At 37.4% G+C, this 17,577-nt stretch overlaps 1 protein-coding gene across 1 annotated transcript in view; it reads right to left on the bottom strand.

Annotated features, from left to right (window-relative positions):
- Positions 1-13,037: 13,037 nt before the first annotated feature.
- DUS2 (dihydrouridine synthase 2) overlaps positions 13,038-17,577 on the bottom strand; it is a 29,022-nt gene continuing 24,482 nt past the window's right edge. Inside the window, exons 12-15 of the mRNA XM_062609144.1 lie at positions 16,694-16,837; positions 15,464-15,551; positions 14,758-14,831; positions 13,038-13,523 (exon numbers count right to left, since the gene is read on the bottom strand). Of these exons, the coding sequence (XP_062465128.1) occupies positions 13,286-13,523; positions 14,758-14,831; positions 15,464-15,551; positions 16,694-16,837 (544 nt within the window). The 3' untranslated portion in view covers positions 13,038-13,285. The remainder of the gene's footprint in view (positions 13,524-14,757; positions 14,832-15,463; positions 15,552-16,693; positions 16,838-17,577) is intronic.

Below are 17,577 nucleotides of genomic sequence, written 5' to 3'. Positions count from 1 at the left end.
AATTAAAATATGCAGACTATTTTATAACCACACATAAATCCACAGACTTCCAAGATCCAGTATGTTCGCCTGCCCCCAAACCAGATTACACAATACAGGCATTTGCAGGGAAAAATTCATAGATTTTTAAAGGCTCTGTAACACTAAGAAAAGAACTGTTAAGCAGCTGCTCTTTCCCCACTTTTACAAATAGAGGGCTGAGTTATTACTCCATATAATAAAGTACTTGTTTTGGCAAAAACCAGGAGGTAGAGATAATCCCTAATGCTTAGTCTGTTTACAGGTCTTATCTGCCTCCCTAGTGATACTGCCAGAGCCTCGTAAATTTTCTGAAGCTACTAGACTGAGTACCTTTCACATACTGACCAGTGTGTATACTCCCTATATAGAATCTTTATAAAGAGATTCCAAAGAATATGCTTTTGTTTTAAGGAACAGAGGGACATTTTTCTTTTGCTCTTCCCCTCCCAGATCTTCCACTTTAGAAATGACTCTTGGTAATCCTGCATGTTTGGGTGTTTTAACCTAAGGACAAAAATATGGAGCCAGGAATCAGATGAAAACTAAAATGCATAAATCCTCTTTAAAAGAACTTCTATCTTATATAGGGTTATATAGATGTGATAGGAATACAGAAACCAAAGTCAACTCTATTATTTATGGCAATCTGCCTTAAAGTTCAAGAGTGAATACAGTCAAAAACTTTACATGCTTTCCCAAATACATGTTACATGGTTCACAGATAACCATGTCTAGTTTGACTGTCACCTATCTCAGCAGCTCTAAGAAGTACCTGGATTCATCAGGAAGATACATTGTAAAACATTTCATCACCTCATTAGTTTAGAAAATAGCAGATGCTCAGGAGTAGCATCAGAGTATTGAAAAAAGGTTAATGTGGATCCCAGAACAAGTTTTCTTTCAAGTTTTTCCCCTGAACCTTTGCCTTCTCCTGACATTTCTCCATCCCTTATATTCTTGAGGACCAGTCATGTATGGAGGATATGTCTGCAAACCTTGGCTTCATTCATAGCCAAATAAAGCAAAGGATCAAGCTCATTTGCCTGTCTAGAGCAATCAGAACTAGTATCACAAGGGCACTTTGAAGAATGGAGTTTCCATCTTCCCTCCCTTGATCTGAGATGAGACGGACCATTACTGAACTTGAGGACATAGTCAGACATGTGCATCTGGTCTGTATTAAGAGGTGAACTCCTCCACATTGCCTGTAGTTGCCAGTCCTCTCAGATCTGCCAGTCTGACATACGGAGCTACTCCCTAACCTCGCTCTATCCAAATAGTCTGCCTGTTGTGGCAAATGATCAGAGAACCATAGGAAAGGAATGAAAGAAAAACGCTCCTTTTTGTTGGCTCCTCTTACTCTAGGGACTGGACAAGGTTCTCACTGACAGTTGGTTACCATGACTATTAATACCCTGAAACAAAGTGAATGAATACCATGATTCAGAAGAAAGGAGTGAAATCTCATTAAGAAGCCCTAAGAATATCACTGGAGTAGGCAACTGTATAGCAGTTTCTTTAAAGAGAGAAACTGATGACCATTTGTAAAAAGAGCCTTTATATTTTAATGACGTGTAAAGTTTAGCCTCTGGCAGTTCTAGTTTAAAAATAATCTTCCACAATTAAAAGCAGTTCACTCAAACTCCTGCAAGATGAAATATATTTGATTTTTTTGTCCACGTTTTGAATTGCAACAACTTTTGTTTCCTGCAGACTAATCCTCTCCAAATATTAAATGCCGATATCTTATGTACATGGTATCTTATGTACAGAAGAGGTACAGCATCTCTTACACAGTCAACAAACAACTCTGACTGCCTTACTGCCAGAAAAGACAACTCACTTTTTACAAGAATGCTATTTGTCTGTTAGCCATGCAGGAATCCACTGAGCTTCCATTTCAGCTCATTTGTACTTCCAATATTTACCCTTTAAATACTTATAGCTGCCACTTCTGTGTTGAAAAAAGTATCTATTTTTATCTTTCATTATGAGCAAGACACTGTCCAAAGCATCTGGTAATGTGAACTATGGAGTCCTGGATAGCCAGGAACTACAGCACCTGGTTCAAAGTCATCCTAGATGCAGGTAGGAGTGTTTCATGAGCGTTTCACTTCTGGCAGCAGTGGCTCCTGGTTGGCAAAATGTCCTGTGAAACAAAACCACTCTATTTTGCTGGGTTGCTTTTACCCTGCATCAGTTCTCCAGACTAATTACCCAAATAGCTGTACACATAGAACTGAGAGAGTGATGCAGGGGCAGGAACTGATGTCCAGGGTTACTTCTCTCAAACTGACTTCACAAGACATACTTATAAAAGGGACTTGACCATGCTGTATTCAAGTAACAGGCAGAGGACTTCAGCCAATGCAGACACTAATCTGAGCCTTTTCCAAAGCACTAATTCCTTAGAAAAACATCTAGAAGTGTGCTGTGGATTCAGTAATTATTTTGAAATATTCTCCATTTTCAGGAAACAATAGTGGGAGGACAAAAGAAGTACAACTAGGTATTTACTTTTCTACAGATTCTTTCTAAAAAGATTCTACAGAATCTTTCTAAAGATTCTACATTTGACTCAATTACTTATCAGCTGCCATGATTCCTATTGTGGACTAGCAAGAAGCAATAAAATGTCTAGGGTTTAAAAGATACAGTCTTCCTTACAATCACAATTTATGCTTAGAAATGGAAGATTTCCATCACAAACTCACATTGCTGTCATATGCACCAAAATCCATGGGTAGTCCATCAGAATTAGAACTGATTTACCATTAAAGCAGATGCTAGATAGCCAGACTATCCACCAACTTCTCCCACTGTGACTGAGAGTGTATGTACACTGTAGGTATTTTTAGAGCTACAGCTCACACAGGCACAGCCAGCCTGGCTAGAAAGCAGCTGTATTAGCTGTTGCTAACAGAACCCTTGCAGCACTGAGTTCATTGCAGGGATGCATTATGTTCTAAAAAACTGAATAAATAGCTGACAAGTTTAGCCAGCTCCAAGATCTGTTTTGGTCTGCTTATTCTGCCAGTAGTCAGTAATTTTAACAATACAACTTCAATTACACACAAATAACATTTGCCTTAACTGCTCTCAGAAATCACAGAACTTGCAAAGCAAACTGTATCCCAATGTACAGTGTTGTTACTCAGAAGGGGTCTATCACCATGATTCTCACCATCTGTAGGGATAATTTAATGCAAAAAAATTACAACTCTGATTTGACTAATACGAACCCTGCCCGTAAACAAGATCTCCAAACGCAAAGGTTAAGCTGCCAGGAAGTTCTTTTCTGGGCCTGAAGCTTTGAGGCTGTGGCTGCGCTGACCTTTTGTAGGTGATGAATACTGACTTCAATAGTCCCTCTTTCCCCCCTCTTTCATCAAGGCACTCTCCATTCCCAGATACCCTATCTTGCCTAGGTGCCATGTTGCTGTTGCACTACACTAAGACTTGTGTGATCCCAGGGTGAATCGGATCAGGGAATTGATTAATCTGAAAAATAAAAGCAGCTGTAAGCAAGTGTCTATGCTGGCACAATAGACATGGTAATGAACAATGGAGGTTACAACAAAAAGCAGGAATCAAGGACTTGGTTACTTGATTTGAACCCCCGACTATTATGTGAGCCTTGATAACATACAATGTCTCTATGATAACAGAGGAACTGTAACTGTAAAGGGATTAAATTATTGGTATGAACAGCTCAATGAAATAGCTCAGAATAAACATCAAATCAGCTTTCATAGCCCCTTAGCTACCTCTCCACACTTTTCAAGAAAGAGTGTCGAACATGTTTGAATGCTACAGTAGTTTACTTAGTAGCTTTGAGTGTTTCTGAGAACTGTGTGTTAACTTGTTTCAGGAATAATTATTCCCAAGAATATCCTGGCAACACATTTCAAGTACACTGTCATTCTAATACACTGATGAGACTCAAGCATAGGTAGCAACTTCCTCAACCAATGGTCATTTAATACCGCTTTCTCGCATTCTTCGGTTCACCTCCCACCTCAGTCGACATTTCACAAAATATCTCCTGCAGTCCCTATGAAGTACTGGATACCAGTTCCTTCTTTTTAAGCACATAATCTAAAAAAATTGAACAGAAAAGGACTTGAGACAAAATTCCTTGCCTAAATAGCTTTTAAGTTTGCCAGAACTTAGGTCCAAAATACAAAATTTTAATCTAATTTACCCAGTATGTCACCATTTATAAGTAATTCAGTCTAAAGCTTTATAGTCAACTAGCAAAATCTTGAAACAATGCTGACCTCCATATTAAATAATATCCTCTCAAGATCACATGCAAGAAAGTATGACGCTACTTTCCATATCTGTAGTGGATAGATCTGAATATGGGACATTATCCAGCACTCAGAACCGTATCTAAATCACCAGCACAAGCACTCAGGGAGATGGTAAATCATTTGACTCTGACATTGGTATCTCTTCCTGTAACCCCAGTTCCAGACCCCTCACTATTTTAACTTTCTTGACACTGGTTCATCCAACAATATTCTTAGGCTGCTTTATATGAAGTTTTTCTTTCTCCCATGTCTTGTGATATGAGTCCACTCCAAGTCCCCCAGCTTCCTCCTCCTTTACTACATCCATCTTTGTCACAGAGAGCACAGAAAGCACAAAAATACATACTCCAGCCTCTTCTCTACTCTTGCAAAAAAATGGGTCAGTCAGCTTTGAGCTCCTCTTCACCTTTTCCACTCTTGGTATACACTGTATATCACATCTGCCTGCGTTTCATGTTTGTTCTCTTCATGGTAAATCCTTCGTAGTGGATGCTCCATATAGTGTGAACACTTGCCTATTTTGGCTTTGCTACACTATAGACAACGAAACTACATTCCATACAGACCTGAACTTCATCTCATAACATCAAGAAGCCCCAAACCCTGTGCATAATTTCTAGTGTTTTAAAACATAAAAGTAATGCTGGAGTCTATTTTTAGACATTGTGTTAAGTTTCACTCACTCTTGATTATCTGCATTTTTTTCCTTTTGTGCAGTTATGTTTTGTTTATAGTTTAGAAATAGTGTGTTAGATCTCACATGATGACCTTTAAAATAAACCGAGCTTAACATCTTGATATCCACAATGGCGTGGGAGTCTAAAGATGTGGTTGAAGATACTTGTTTCTCGTTAGGAGGAAACTAATGACAGATCACGCCACTTCCTCACTTATCAAGGAAGATCCTCCTGGTGCTAGCTTTATGTTTAACTACAGCAGTTCACTGTGGGTGTATTTACAATATAGATACACAGGTTGCTGACAGAGCTCAGTACTCTATATTGTTCACTAATTGACTAATTATACAAATTAGCGGAATAAATTTGCTTTTATCTGCTACACAGAGGTTATGAATGGGTTACAAAAAGGTTGGAATGGGTTGCCCAGGGAAGTTGTGAATGCTCCATCCCTGGCTGTGTTCAAGGCTGTGTTCGACAGAGCATTGGGTGACATGGTTTAGTGGGAGGTATCCCTGCCCATGGCAGGGAGGGTTGGAACTAGATGACCTTAAGGTCCTTTCCAACCTTAACTATTCTATGATCCTATGAATTTCTTCACAAAATACTGAGCAGTCAATAGATGGGAAGCATACTGGGTAGAATATGCCAGACCTTTCCCAGTTCCACTTCTTGAATTACAAAGAAGCATACGAGACAACTGCGCCCCCAGTCAGTCTGTATCTTCTTGTTGCATTAATTTCCATGCTAATTTGCACAGAAGTGTCAAAGAATGAATATTATTTCATTCTTTTAGGAGATCAGCTACATAATAGTAACAGTGCAAACTCCAAGAAGCCTGTGTCACTGATCCCAAGTCTTGATCTGGAGATACTGTACTTCAGAGGGCAAAAAAATATTTTAACTGCCCTTTTCTCTTCCTGCCCTGATGTTTGTGCCGAGGTTGTCAACAAGATGTTTCATGCTCAAGACTGGACTGTAACCAGCAGCTCATTCCACTTCATTTAAAACATCCTTACTACCTGCACAGGTATTATCGTGAGTGCAGGCAGTAGAGCAGACGGCTCCCTATCCAGTTGTGTTTTCCACCTTCATGATTCAGCTGAGGTATTCTTGCTACGCTGCTCTTCCAGCCAGTCTTTACATGTCAAGCAAGGCACTTCAGGTCCTGACTGACATTTGGTGGCACATTTGGTTGCGGCCAGCAAAGGTGGTGGCCACTCTCAGCTGTCTGCTCTGTCCCTGTGCTGGACGCCCCTGCTGAAGGGGTATGTGCATGATCTTGAGGACCTCAGAGTGTGAGGAAGTAACACAACAAAACCCAACACTGACATCAGTTTAATTGTGCACTACAGAAGTCAAGGAAAAAATATTTGTGCTGTTTAATGATCTCTATCTATAGAAGCAATTGTTCACAAGCAAAGATAGGAAGAAAACACACTTTCTTGTTATCCCAGCCAAATGCCTTCTCGAATGGAAGTCAACACCTGCACAATACTGTTCTAGTAACTCAGGTGTGACAGCTGAATCTCAAATTCATTTTACTTCACCCAGGGATGCAAAGAAAGACTTGCAACAGAAATTCTGTGAATAATAAGGTGGCTATTTATGTTCAGATAAAAAGACTCACCAGCTTGACATGCCTACTCTAAATATTGAGGTGGAAGAATGGTATTTACAAAAGCTAACTTTTACTTAGTAAGGCAAAGAAAGCAACTGAGCAGAAACTGACCATTTGAAAACCCTGTCTTCCCCATCCACACAGACCTAAGTGAGAGAAGCCTCAGTAAGCTTAGCATTACAGATAACTACTCCAAATGCCAAGCTGTAGTGAAAATCAGTTTAAGCCACAGTTACAGAAAAGCTAACCAAACTTACTCATGCAAGAAGGAATACAATTAGCTGCTTTCTGTGAGTGCAGGATCCTAAAACTCTAATAATAAAAAAAAACCAAAACCAAACCATCAAAGCCACTAAGCTCCCTGACCCCCAGGAAACCAAGAAATGGAGTGTCACACCATACTAAACTGAGGAATATCCCTCCTATTTGCTGATTACTTTCATATTTGCAAACAAGACCTAGGTGAGAATTCTGGCCTTGGAACAGAAACATTTTCCACTGGCCTCAGGTACCCAGTTTGCAATATAATTAGAGGACTAGAATGTCCTAAACCAAGACACCTACTATGTTACCTCTCTTCTTCCCAGAGGGGAAGTTTTCATGGCTTGAGTATTAGGTTTGGTTTCCATAAACCCTGTAACATTTGTGAAGAACAGAGTTCAATTTTTGTACATGTGTTCACACAGAAACATCGCTGCTGTCTTGCTTTGTTGAGCTGTTAGGGCATCAGTGTGCATGCAGGGTTCTAAAGCACAGGGGAAGTGAGAGGAAGTGTGGGTGAAATGTTCTCTCTGACCAGGTGATCTGGTGAATTCACAGGCTGGGCTGAGGAGAAAATAACATGCATAATGGCAGCCAGGCAGTGATGGGTGAAGATGCGAGATTTTTTTTAACAGGATGAGGTTAGCTCTTCCTTTCATGGAAATACATCAACCCTTTCTGGAAAATCTTTTTATCTAAACTACTTTTATTTAAAATTAAGATGTATGAAAAGAAAAACTACAAAAAAAAAAAAAAAACTAAGTGGGGGTGGAACAAACCTCTGTCTTCAGAATGTTTATCTACAAGAAATGAAATGGCAACTCTGTCTTCCATCATACTTTGAGCTGTGTTTGCTTCCACAACTTGAGAGCATCACAGACCATTGTTTTAAATAAACGGTGTGTTACAAATTTTGTCTCCAACAAAGAATAGAGATTCACTCTACTGTGGGCAAGTTTAAATACTGAATAGAAGCAGACAAAAAAGGGTAAATGCTGAACTAATATTAAGTATAGAAAGATTTCAGTGACTAGTTCTCATTTTTTGGCTCCATTTATGCCTTCACCCCAGCATCACTGCCATTACAGTATAAGCACACATCTCAGGTCACTACTAGTGAGCAAATTACTACTGATTTTACAGTCTACATTGGAACATTTGGCATGCCAATAAAACTTAATAAAACAAAAGATAATTTATTAAATATCTATTAATTCAGTATTCATAAGCCTAAGGGGTATAAATATTGCAAGTACTATTCCATGGTCAGACAGAGCAAAATATGAAAAGCTTGTATTAGCTTCAATAAGAGAATGTCACAGGGCAGCACGACAGTAAACTATAATTTCCATATCACCAACTCGGCAGGCAGGCATCATGGTCTAACTGTGCGGTGATGTACTGGCTTAATCCTGCAGTCTCAATATTCCAGCTTTCTGAAATCATATTATTCTGATGCCCCTATGAAATATCCACAAAGGATCTGGACATTGGATGTTTAACTTCCGGAAAAAAACAACAAACAACAATCAAACAAACAAAAACTCAAGCAAAACAACAAAACAAACAGTTGTATGTGAAACAGGGGAAATGCACTCTTCTACCGATGTGAAACTACCCCACATCAGTTTTAAAACTCTTAAGATCTCATGGGTTTTGTGGTTCATAGAGGTACCTCTACCCAGACATGTTTACTTGTCTTCTGGCTGGTGTCCAGGATTTGTCTGTATTTCAGTACAGTGAGAAGAAAACAATGACAATGGTTTCAGCTTTTAAATTGTTTCTTGTCTGGGACTTACACGAGTATGTAACTAAAGCAAATACACAGATGACCAGGAAATTTGCTTTGAATTTTGTAATGGTTCAGAGAGCTAGTGAAACAGTGAAGTATTCAGTGGCATTCATGTCTTTGCTGTCTGAAAAACCTGAATTCAGTAATTTCTTAAGTAAATAAGTGTGCAACAAATTAAATCACGTAAGTCACTGGGAAGTTTCTCAATGAAGTTTGAGTTATAAAAAAAAAAAAAAAAAAATCAGGCTATAATCAAAGGGAGAATATTTTCCAATAGTTGGAATTAAAAAAAAACAAACAAAACCATCAAACTAACCAACAAATAAAACATTTAAAAATTCTAGCTCTTAGTTTTAACATCTTTGTAGCACCCACTTTTATCAGACCACAGTGAGGGAAATCATTTTATCAGTTGTTCAAGGAATTTAACATAAAGACTTATGACCAAATACTAACAATCCTTTCTAACAGCTGCACACAGGATGGACAGTGGCAAGTACAAAGGCATATGTGGCACATGCAGCATCCAAACAGTGCATCGATACTCTTACAACCCCACAGAAAACCTTATGAAGAAAGGTAAAATGTACGTACAGTTTTAAAACAGCTAAAAAGTACAGATTGAAGATCTGTACTCAAATCCAGTTCTGTCAGCCATCCACAACAGAATACTAATCAAAAATCCATGTTCACAACTATAGATTATAGCCATTGTGGTTACAATCACCAAGCAATAATTTTTAAAAGTATTTAAACAGGAAGCTCATTTTTCATATCAAACACAGTGACATATTGAAGCATCAACAAATGTATGGAGACTGTCAAGGGAAAATAAATTAAAATCAGTGAAGCATCAGATTTGTACTACAGTCTTTTGTAGACTCTCACAAGAGGATCTCTCTCAGACAATGACTTCTAAAAATGGAAAACAGAGACCCTCTCACCATGCCAGGACAAGAGAAAAATATTTGTTTATCTAGCGGATATTTGACAGATTCACATTAACTTCCAGAACACAGTTTCATTCGAGAGCTAAGTGACCACCACAAAGGTTGAAGATCTTTTAAGCCTCCTCTCATAAAAAACACTGAGGTCAATGCTCCTTTGAGTAAAGATGAGTAGACTAGACTCCCTCTGGAGCTCATCAATTCTTCTCCTTAACTGACCTAGGCAATTGCTTTTTGACAATACAAGAGTGTCCTGGGCTCAGCAGTAGCAGTCATTTTTCTCCTTCCTGGTAGCTGGTGCAGTGCAGTGTTTTGACTTTCAGCTCGGGAAAGTCAAAAGCCTCCTCACCGAAAGCTCTGCATCTCACTTTTAATGTTTTTCATCAGCTTTGCCATCAAAAACTCTAAATAAAAGCTTCAAACATTAGCCTCCTGTACTGTGCTACAGATAGAAACTTACAGGCCATCTCATCAACATAGCTTCTGGACTTGGGAGTTCAAATATAAGCAGACTTCTGTTTAGTAAAGCAACAGCTCTGAAATATGTTAAGCTTGTAGGTTTCCTTAAAGAAGTGGTGATAAAATGCTTCTGTGAATGAAGGCTTCTTTATAGCTAACACCTGTTTTGGACTTCTTGCAATCTTGCCAGTTAACATCTTTGAAAAGCATACCCTTTGCAGGTCATAATGGGTAAGTAAAAACCAAACCAAACCAAAAACCATCCCTCCTCCCCCAGCAACCCAAGGCATGCTTACTCTTTGAATCAGAGAGCAGCTGAGCTGACATGTGGTTCACTTGCCAGCTTTCTGAAATTGCAGTACTGGGGAACACTTTTTTAAGATTTTGATATTCAAACTCTGTATTTGTACCGCCAACATTTAACCTCACATTCCAGGGCAGGGCTGGGCGCAGAGCCTGGGACATTCCAAAAAGCATTCCAAAAAGCAAGGCCCTGGAGGTAGCCCCACAGTGAGCACATCCATGCTAGAGGGCTAGTAAAAAATATCTTTGCATTCCCATTCACATTTCTAATATGCAGAGCACATGTAGACTGCAAGGAGGACAATTTACCGTTCTCTCTATACCCATGGATTATACTTGGGAAGGTATTGTTTCTGCAGCATCAGTACAAAGAAACAAAATATAACTGATTTGTTTGCTTGCTGTAACCTTTGACAGAAAAAAACCCACAGTTGCTTCACTGAGTTCCATAGGATTAATAGTGCAACGTTTTCACTAAGCAAATACTTAAAATAGAACATAGATTTGGTTAGTATTGACCAAGTATCATACATATTCACTACATTCAAATTAAAAAAAAAAAAAATAAAAAAAAGATCAAGATTTCTAAAGAGTGAGGCTAGATATCCTCCAAGCCAACTGTGGACTCAATTGCCACCCTATGCAAGAATGCAGAAGTGCAATGGCTGATCCTTAAATACTGCAGAAGTTAAGATTTTTTTATTTTTTTTTCTGAGGGTGAGAGGAGAAATCTGCCACCTTCTGTTTATGAAAGGTACAGCAAAAAGAGAACCACAGGAGAAACTCGTACAGAAAAGTCACCACTGTGGTTCGTTCTTTAACGTGAATAGAATAAGGAAAACACTGCTCACCGAAGTAATTACTTCAAAAGCAGTACTGAGAAGGGAATATACACAGTAAATGCAATTATCCTGTACAACCGATTACGACAAACCGAATGATTGAAGTAGGGTAATAAGTTAACATATTAGTTGTAATAGAGGGAAGAGGAATGAAAGCATGCAACAGAAAGTCATTAAACCAAAACATTGACATGCTGACACACCTATATGCAGTTGCAACTTATCTTTAGTTCTTTTTGAACCTGATCAAGGGTGTCCAACATGTTTCTAGCCATTTGCCATGATCTACAGCCCTGCTATATTTAGCCCTGAATGCCCATTCCAACAGAATGACAACTCATTCTCATTTTCACATGCTCTGTTTGGCCTAGCTATGGCCATTCATAATTACAGCATAGACAAACTGAGAATGGCTTTTTCGTATTCTATGATGCCTCCAAATAGTCCTGACAGAAACAAAATAACCAGATAGCACCTGCAATAGGAAAATGGCCACTTCTGAAATTTCTGATTAATACTGCAAATTCCTTTGCTGCTTCAGAGGAAAATTATAGCATTAAAGTTACATCAAATGTAAGTATCTTTAACTGCATTTTACTACAACATACAAAATCAACAAAACCCCCAATTTTTCTTCTTCTTAGCCCATACAGATTCGTAATAAATTACTCTTATCTAAACAGAAGACATTTTAAAGATGAATACATATCTGTTTAATTTCGTAAGTCTGAATATTATCTGGTGAGATGTTGTTCTTCCATTGAAAAGGAATGTTTTAACACTGGCACTATCACTTGAGGAAGAAGATTCAAATTTTGAAATAGGAAGACTATGAACTACCTCCAGATGAACTGTATTTTGTATGTTCTGTACATAAAATACTTTAGAGATCATGGTATGATAACCCTGACATTTTATTTTAAGACCAGAATTTATAATCTGAGGATCCCTCACCCTCCTGAGGGAACCTACATTACCGTCTCCATAAACCATTAATAACTGAAGTCCCTGAATTCTCTTTATTCATTAAGACATTCTTTTGGAGATTCAAAACTCTAATTTCAATCAGACAAGCTCAGTTACAGTGCCATGAAATCAGACTGGGTCTGTATCTTCTCTTGTCATATATCACATATTTACAGTTTACTTTAATAGGAAGTTATGATGATGGCAAATTAAGAAGAAAACGTGCCTTTGATTAAGACTACCAGTATCACCAACAGCTAAATATTGAAGCGAACTAGGTCATACTTCAGGAACAAAACATACAACATAAGACCATAATTTGATACCCATTATTGCAAATAATATACATGTAGACATTTACTAGGAGATCAAGGGAACAAAAGTGCTCAAAGCACCTTCATTCAACAAATTCATGGCTACTAGGCTTGGCTTCAATTTCTTACTGGAAAGGCAGAACTGTAATACCCAAGACCAGGAAAAAATGGCTAACTCTAATGTAATATTTCCAAGGGTAAAATGTAGTAGAATTTATGAAAGAAGGTTATTTTCAAGCTTAAAGTTATCATTTTTAAGTCCTTGTCTCTGAAGGATGTTTTTCTTGATATATGATGGCTGTAAATAAAGCTTTCAAGACATGCATGAAATTCACTTGACAAAACCATATCTATGTGACTACTGATATTTTCCTACATTAATTTTGCTGATAACCATATAGTTCCACAATGAATCCATCTACTTACAGATGATGTACTCATATACAATTTACCAAGAAACCAGAGATGACTTAAAAATAAAAAACAAGTAATAAGGACAAAATTGCTGTGACAATATCTGGTATTTTTAAAAAATTTATTATTTAGGATAATGTTCTCAATGTTCTTTAAAATCAAGCTGCTAATTTATTGTGTCTGAAAGGCACCATAGAGACTATGAGTGTTGAACAGTAAACATCTCATTGGCATTTTTCACAACTGGAGAATTTATCTGTCTCCAAGAAAATCCAAATGAAATGTAAAGAGCAAGATATATAAACAGGAGCTAATCTGCAGCTGCCCAAGTGTGAAACCACTATTTTTCATGCTATTGTGGCATCTTGGGCACATCCCTGTCAGAACTTTCTTCAATAAAATTAGCTTTCTTATGGGAAGGCTCAGCAATATCTTCTCCATGGTCTCTGTTATTCAAGTGCTCCTGGTCTTCCCTCTTGCGTTTGTTAACCAGGTGATTTTCTCCCTCACACAGCTTTCCCTCTGGGACACCCAATGTTCTCAGACAGACAATAGCTGCAGCCTGTTCTGCTAGTTTCTTTGACTTGTCCCTGAAGAGCAAAGCAGACAAAGCACAGGTAAAAGTAGAAATTGAAGCCACTACACTGCCAAGAGACAATCCATTATCTGTCTCTGATGTAACATTGTGAAATAAACAGCATCTGCAGTCATGTCACAGCAGAAGAACAAAATTGGTTAGTTCCAGAAATTGAGTCTTGCTAGGTGTCAATGTTGATGCACCACTCCTGATGTAATACTCCTAGAAAATGTGTTTCTATCAGAACCCGTGTCTCAAACTCTCATTTCAAAGGTATGAAGTCAACATGTGTTTGGCTGAAGTGACTGCAATCCTCGGAAAGTTTATTTTTACAGATATGATTACTATACAATTAACTGAGTTTTGAAAGATAATTTTCTTGAAATAGTCAGGTCCAAATATAAACTCTAGTAAGTCTACAAGCTCAGTGACCCTGACACAAGCAGGAACTCTTCCATAATAATAAAAATTCTGTCATTTCTGAGGACTACAGATTACACATTTGTGAAATTCAATATTCGAAAACATTTTCTTCTCAAAGTTTTGTATCAGATGAGCTTCCTGAAGTCTCTGAATCGGAATGCTGCAAGCACCAGTAACTCTTGTGTGCATTTGTCCTCTTTAAAATGTTCAATGCTGAGCTCTAGCTTTGTAGTTAAATCAAGATCAACACAGGTGGCAAACGCCTGAAGTCAACTCCAGTGTTAACAGATGACTGCGTAAAATACTGTCACAACTTCAGAGTAGCCCTGGTTGAAACTGTTGATTAACTGTGATCTCTGAGAAGCCACTAAACTGCTCCACACTTCACTGCATACAGACACTTAATCCTGACTTGTTATTGAGACTGGAACTGCTGTAGTGGCTGAAGACATATACCTCCGCCAACGTTCCCTTCTGCCTCCCTTGATTTAGCTTCTGACCTCTTCACAGACACTGAACTACATCACCTATTTGCACCCCTTCCAATACAATTTGTGGAGTAATGTATTAAAATCTGTATTAAAATGAATTAAGATCTGTAATGGTTTACTTAATTATACTAACGTTTACTTCCTCTTGGCACAGACAATTCTCAGAAATTTTTAATCCTTTCTCTCTCACAGAGGTAGCTTTATAAGGTAGCTTTTAGCTGACTTCTGTCTAAGCCAAGTGCAATAAAATTCAGTACATTTTCATTGCAAATTTTATGCAAAAATTCAGAAACAATTACAACAGAGCTGAAAACACCATTAAGAATTGCTCACCAGAGAGTTGATCTGTACTTTTGCTCAGCTACTGTCACTACTGAACAGAATAATCTATCCAGTGGTCTTTGAACCTGGAATAAAAAGAAGAATTAAAAGGGAGTGGGCTGTCAAAAAATAGCAATGTCACTCACTGAGCAAACAACATTAAGTCCCTTGTTATTGTTTACACCACAATCAAGTGACACCTTTAAAAATACTGTAAATTACACCACAAGTTTAAACTTGCGTATTTAAGTCTAAAAGATATAAAGAAATTGGCCAAACTGCAAAAATTGCTTAAAAAACACCCAAAACAAATAATATCCCATCTAACAAAGCAGTTGCTCCTGTTGCGTATAGTTCCTACCTGTAACAGCATGCAACAACAGAGAAAACATTCTAAATCCAAATGCTTTACTTTGCAGAGGAAGTAAAAGTCATGGCCTCCCATGTAATGACCTGTAGTTAAAGCAATTTCTTTCACATGTGAATTAAAACTAGACTGAAGGTCTGACTTTATGATTTTTATTTTCTAATGAAATGAGCTGTTATTTCCATATTTCAATACACATATTCCATGATGCTGTGTATTACCATTTCTGAAGCTGCTTACTCAAGAGCTATGCCAGAATGGGAAGCAGAATTTCTCACTAGAGTTCTAAAATAGTGAATTTAATAGACAAGGCAGAGGAAAAGGTCTGAAAGGGTTTCTTCATTAACTCACAGTTTCATAAACAGGCTGAGGATACTTTTCTTTCCTACACCATTCCAGAAGATACATTTTTGGAGTAATCTGTGGTGGATATTCTCGCCTAGACAGAAAATCTTGTGGTCAACAAGTGTGCAGAATTCTATTTTAAAACAAATCATGCTGCTTATTTTATTACCGGTTATTCTTTGTGGTTTAATTTTACAGCTCAAACTATGAGAAAAATTTTGCTTTCTTATTAGATAAGTCTATTAGAAAAATAATATGTCTAACATAACATCTAAAATAGTACCTAAACTTTTCTATTAATTCTTTCCAAATATTCACATCCTGTAGCAACACAACTAGAGAAAAAATATGCCCCAGAAAGGAGATTCTAACTAAACATATGACACAGAATAAAGATACAGTTTGACATTGCTTATTATAAGCAGTGAGATAAGATTAAACACTAGAAAAAAGAAAAGAAGCTGCTTCTGACAGCAAATTTATCAAATAAAGTAAGTTAGGAAAGGTAGGCATTGATTCAGATACTGATATGGAATTACAGCCTCTTGTACTTGGCAGGAAAAAAAAAGAAAATACTGTAAAGCCACTGTATTCAGTGAGTCAGGCAGCATTTTATAGCATACTCGAGCTATTTGACAGACTTAATAGCAAACATAGCAAAAATAGCAAACACAGATATAACATGGAAAGCAACAGCAATTCTATAAACTTCACAGATTATAATCCAAGGTTACTTAGAGTAATATTGTTTATAACATCATGAATTAGTTTTTCAATGAATTCCTTATGACTGGAACACGTTTATAAGACTGCAGATGAGCACATAAGTTTTTTGCTTAGAAAAGAGTACCCTGAAACTTGTGCAGACCTTTTTCTAGAACAGGTATCATGTTTTAGTCAAACTTCACTAAAAATAACTGTATATCTTTGTATACTCACATTCTTCTACGTACAGATGTTTGATTTTTTTTTAAACCACTTGGCATTTCTAATAAGTTACCTGAGAGAATTAAGCAGTTTCACGAACCCTGGAGCTAAAGAACGTCTTATAACAAACAGCACAGGAAAAGTGGTGATGCTAGTGGTTATGTAATGATGTACACAAATTGCTTCACAAAAATTCCCTCAGTAAGCTCTGATACGCAAACTATTACTTAACAAAAAAAGCTATAAAACACTGAAATTCAGTTTTATGTACACATGCAAGATAGTGAAAAATTTAATTTGCGTTCTTACTTGTCAAATCTAACAGCCATTTTTATTACATCTGGATCTTCCAGATGGTCATCTTCATCTTGGGTCTCAGTTTCTGAAGATGTTTTCTTTGCTTCAAAAATAGCTGTTGATTTTTCATAAAAGTCAGCCATTTCAAAGGTTTCACTATTCAAACAGAATTCCTTTGTATTAGAGATCAGCTTGCAAATTTTTGTATCACATTATGATAGAGAAAAATACAGAAATGAATTGTATTTGAGTATGTATGTACAGAGAATCACATGGAAGTGTGGCTATATTCTGCACAGTGACATCTTATTGTTTCCTCCTCCAATTCCTATCAGATAATTTTGAGCCACAAGTAGAAAAAGAACATTCTCATTTCCAGCACTGTATATTCTATTTGTAGCCTGAAAGTCCAGGCAGAATCAATCAGAAATACAGGCCCTGCAATGTTCAGTTTATTAGCTAAATTAATAACTTGCAGGTGAATTAATCAAAACAGAACATCTTCGAGTGACTCAACTACATAAGGGCAGTATGAGGAAAAAATAGGAAATAGGTTCTCCTTCCAATTTTAGTATTTAAAAATACTATAAGAAATAAACACTAACATCCAAGTATCTCAAAATCTATGTTTTTCTAACTTCAAAGGATTATTCACAAGCCCAAATACAAGGGAACAAGCAACCAGGATTTGGGTCAAAGGCAAGAGACTCAAATCCTTTTAAATTTCAGATCCATGGCAGGCTGCATCTACTTTGAAAAACTGAGCCTATTCATTTTCTACAGGTGGTAACAACAATAAAACCTGCAGTATAATAAAACTTACTTTCCAGCTGCTGTAAGAATGATCATTGGTATACAGCTGCTCAATGACAAAATGAATTCTGAGCACAAACCCA

This window comes from Pezoporus occidentalis, unplaced genomic scaffold, assembly GCF_034315485.1.
Source record: "Pezoporus occidentalis ecotype Australia unplaced genomic scaffold, CSIRO_AGI_Poc_V1 ctg135, whole genome shotgun sequence".
Taxonomy (NCBI): Eukaryota; Metazoa; Chordata; class Aves; order Psittaciformes; family Psittacidae; genus Pezoporus; species Pezoporus occidentalis.
The sequence above is the reverse complement of the archived record's forward strand: the minus strand, read 5'-3'. Positions and strand labels throughout refer to the sequence as shown.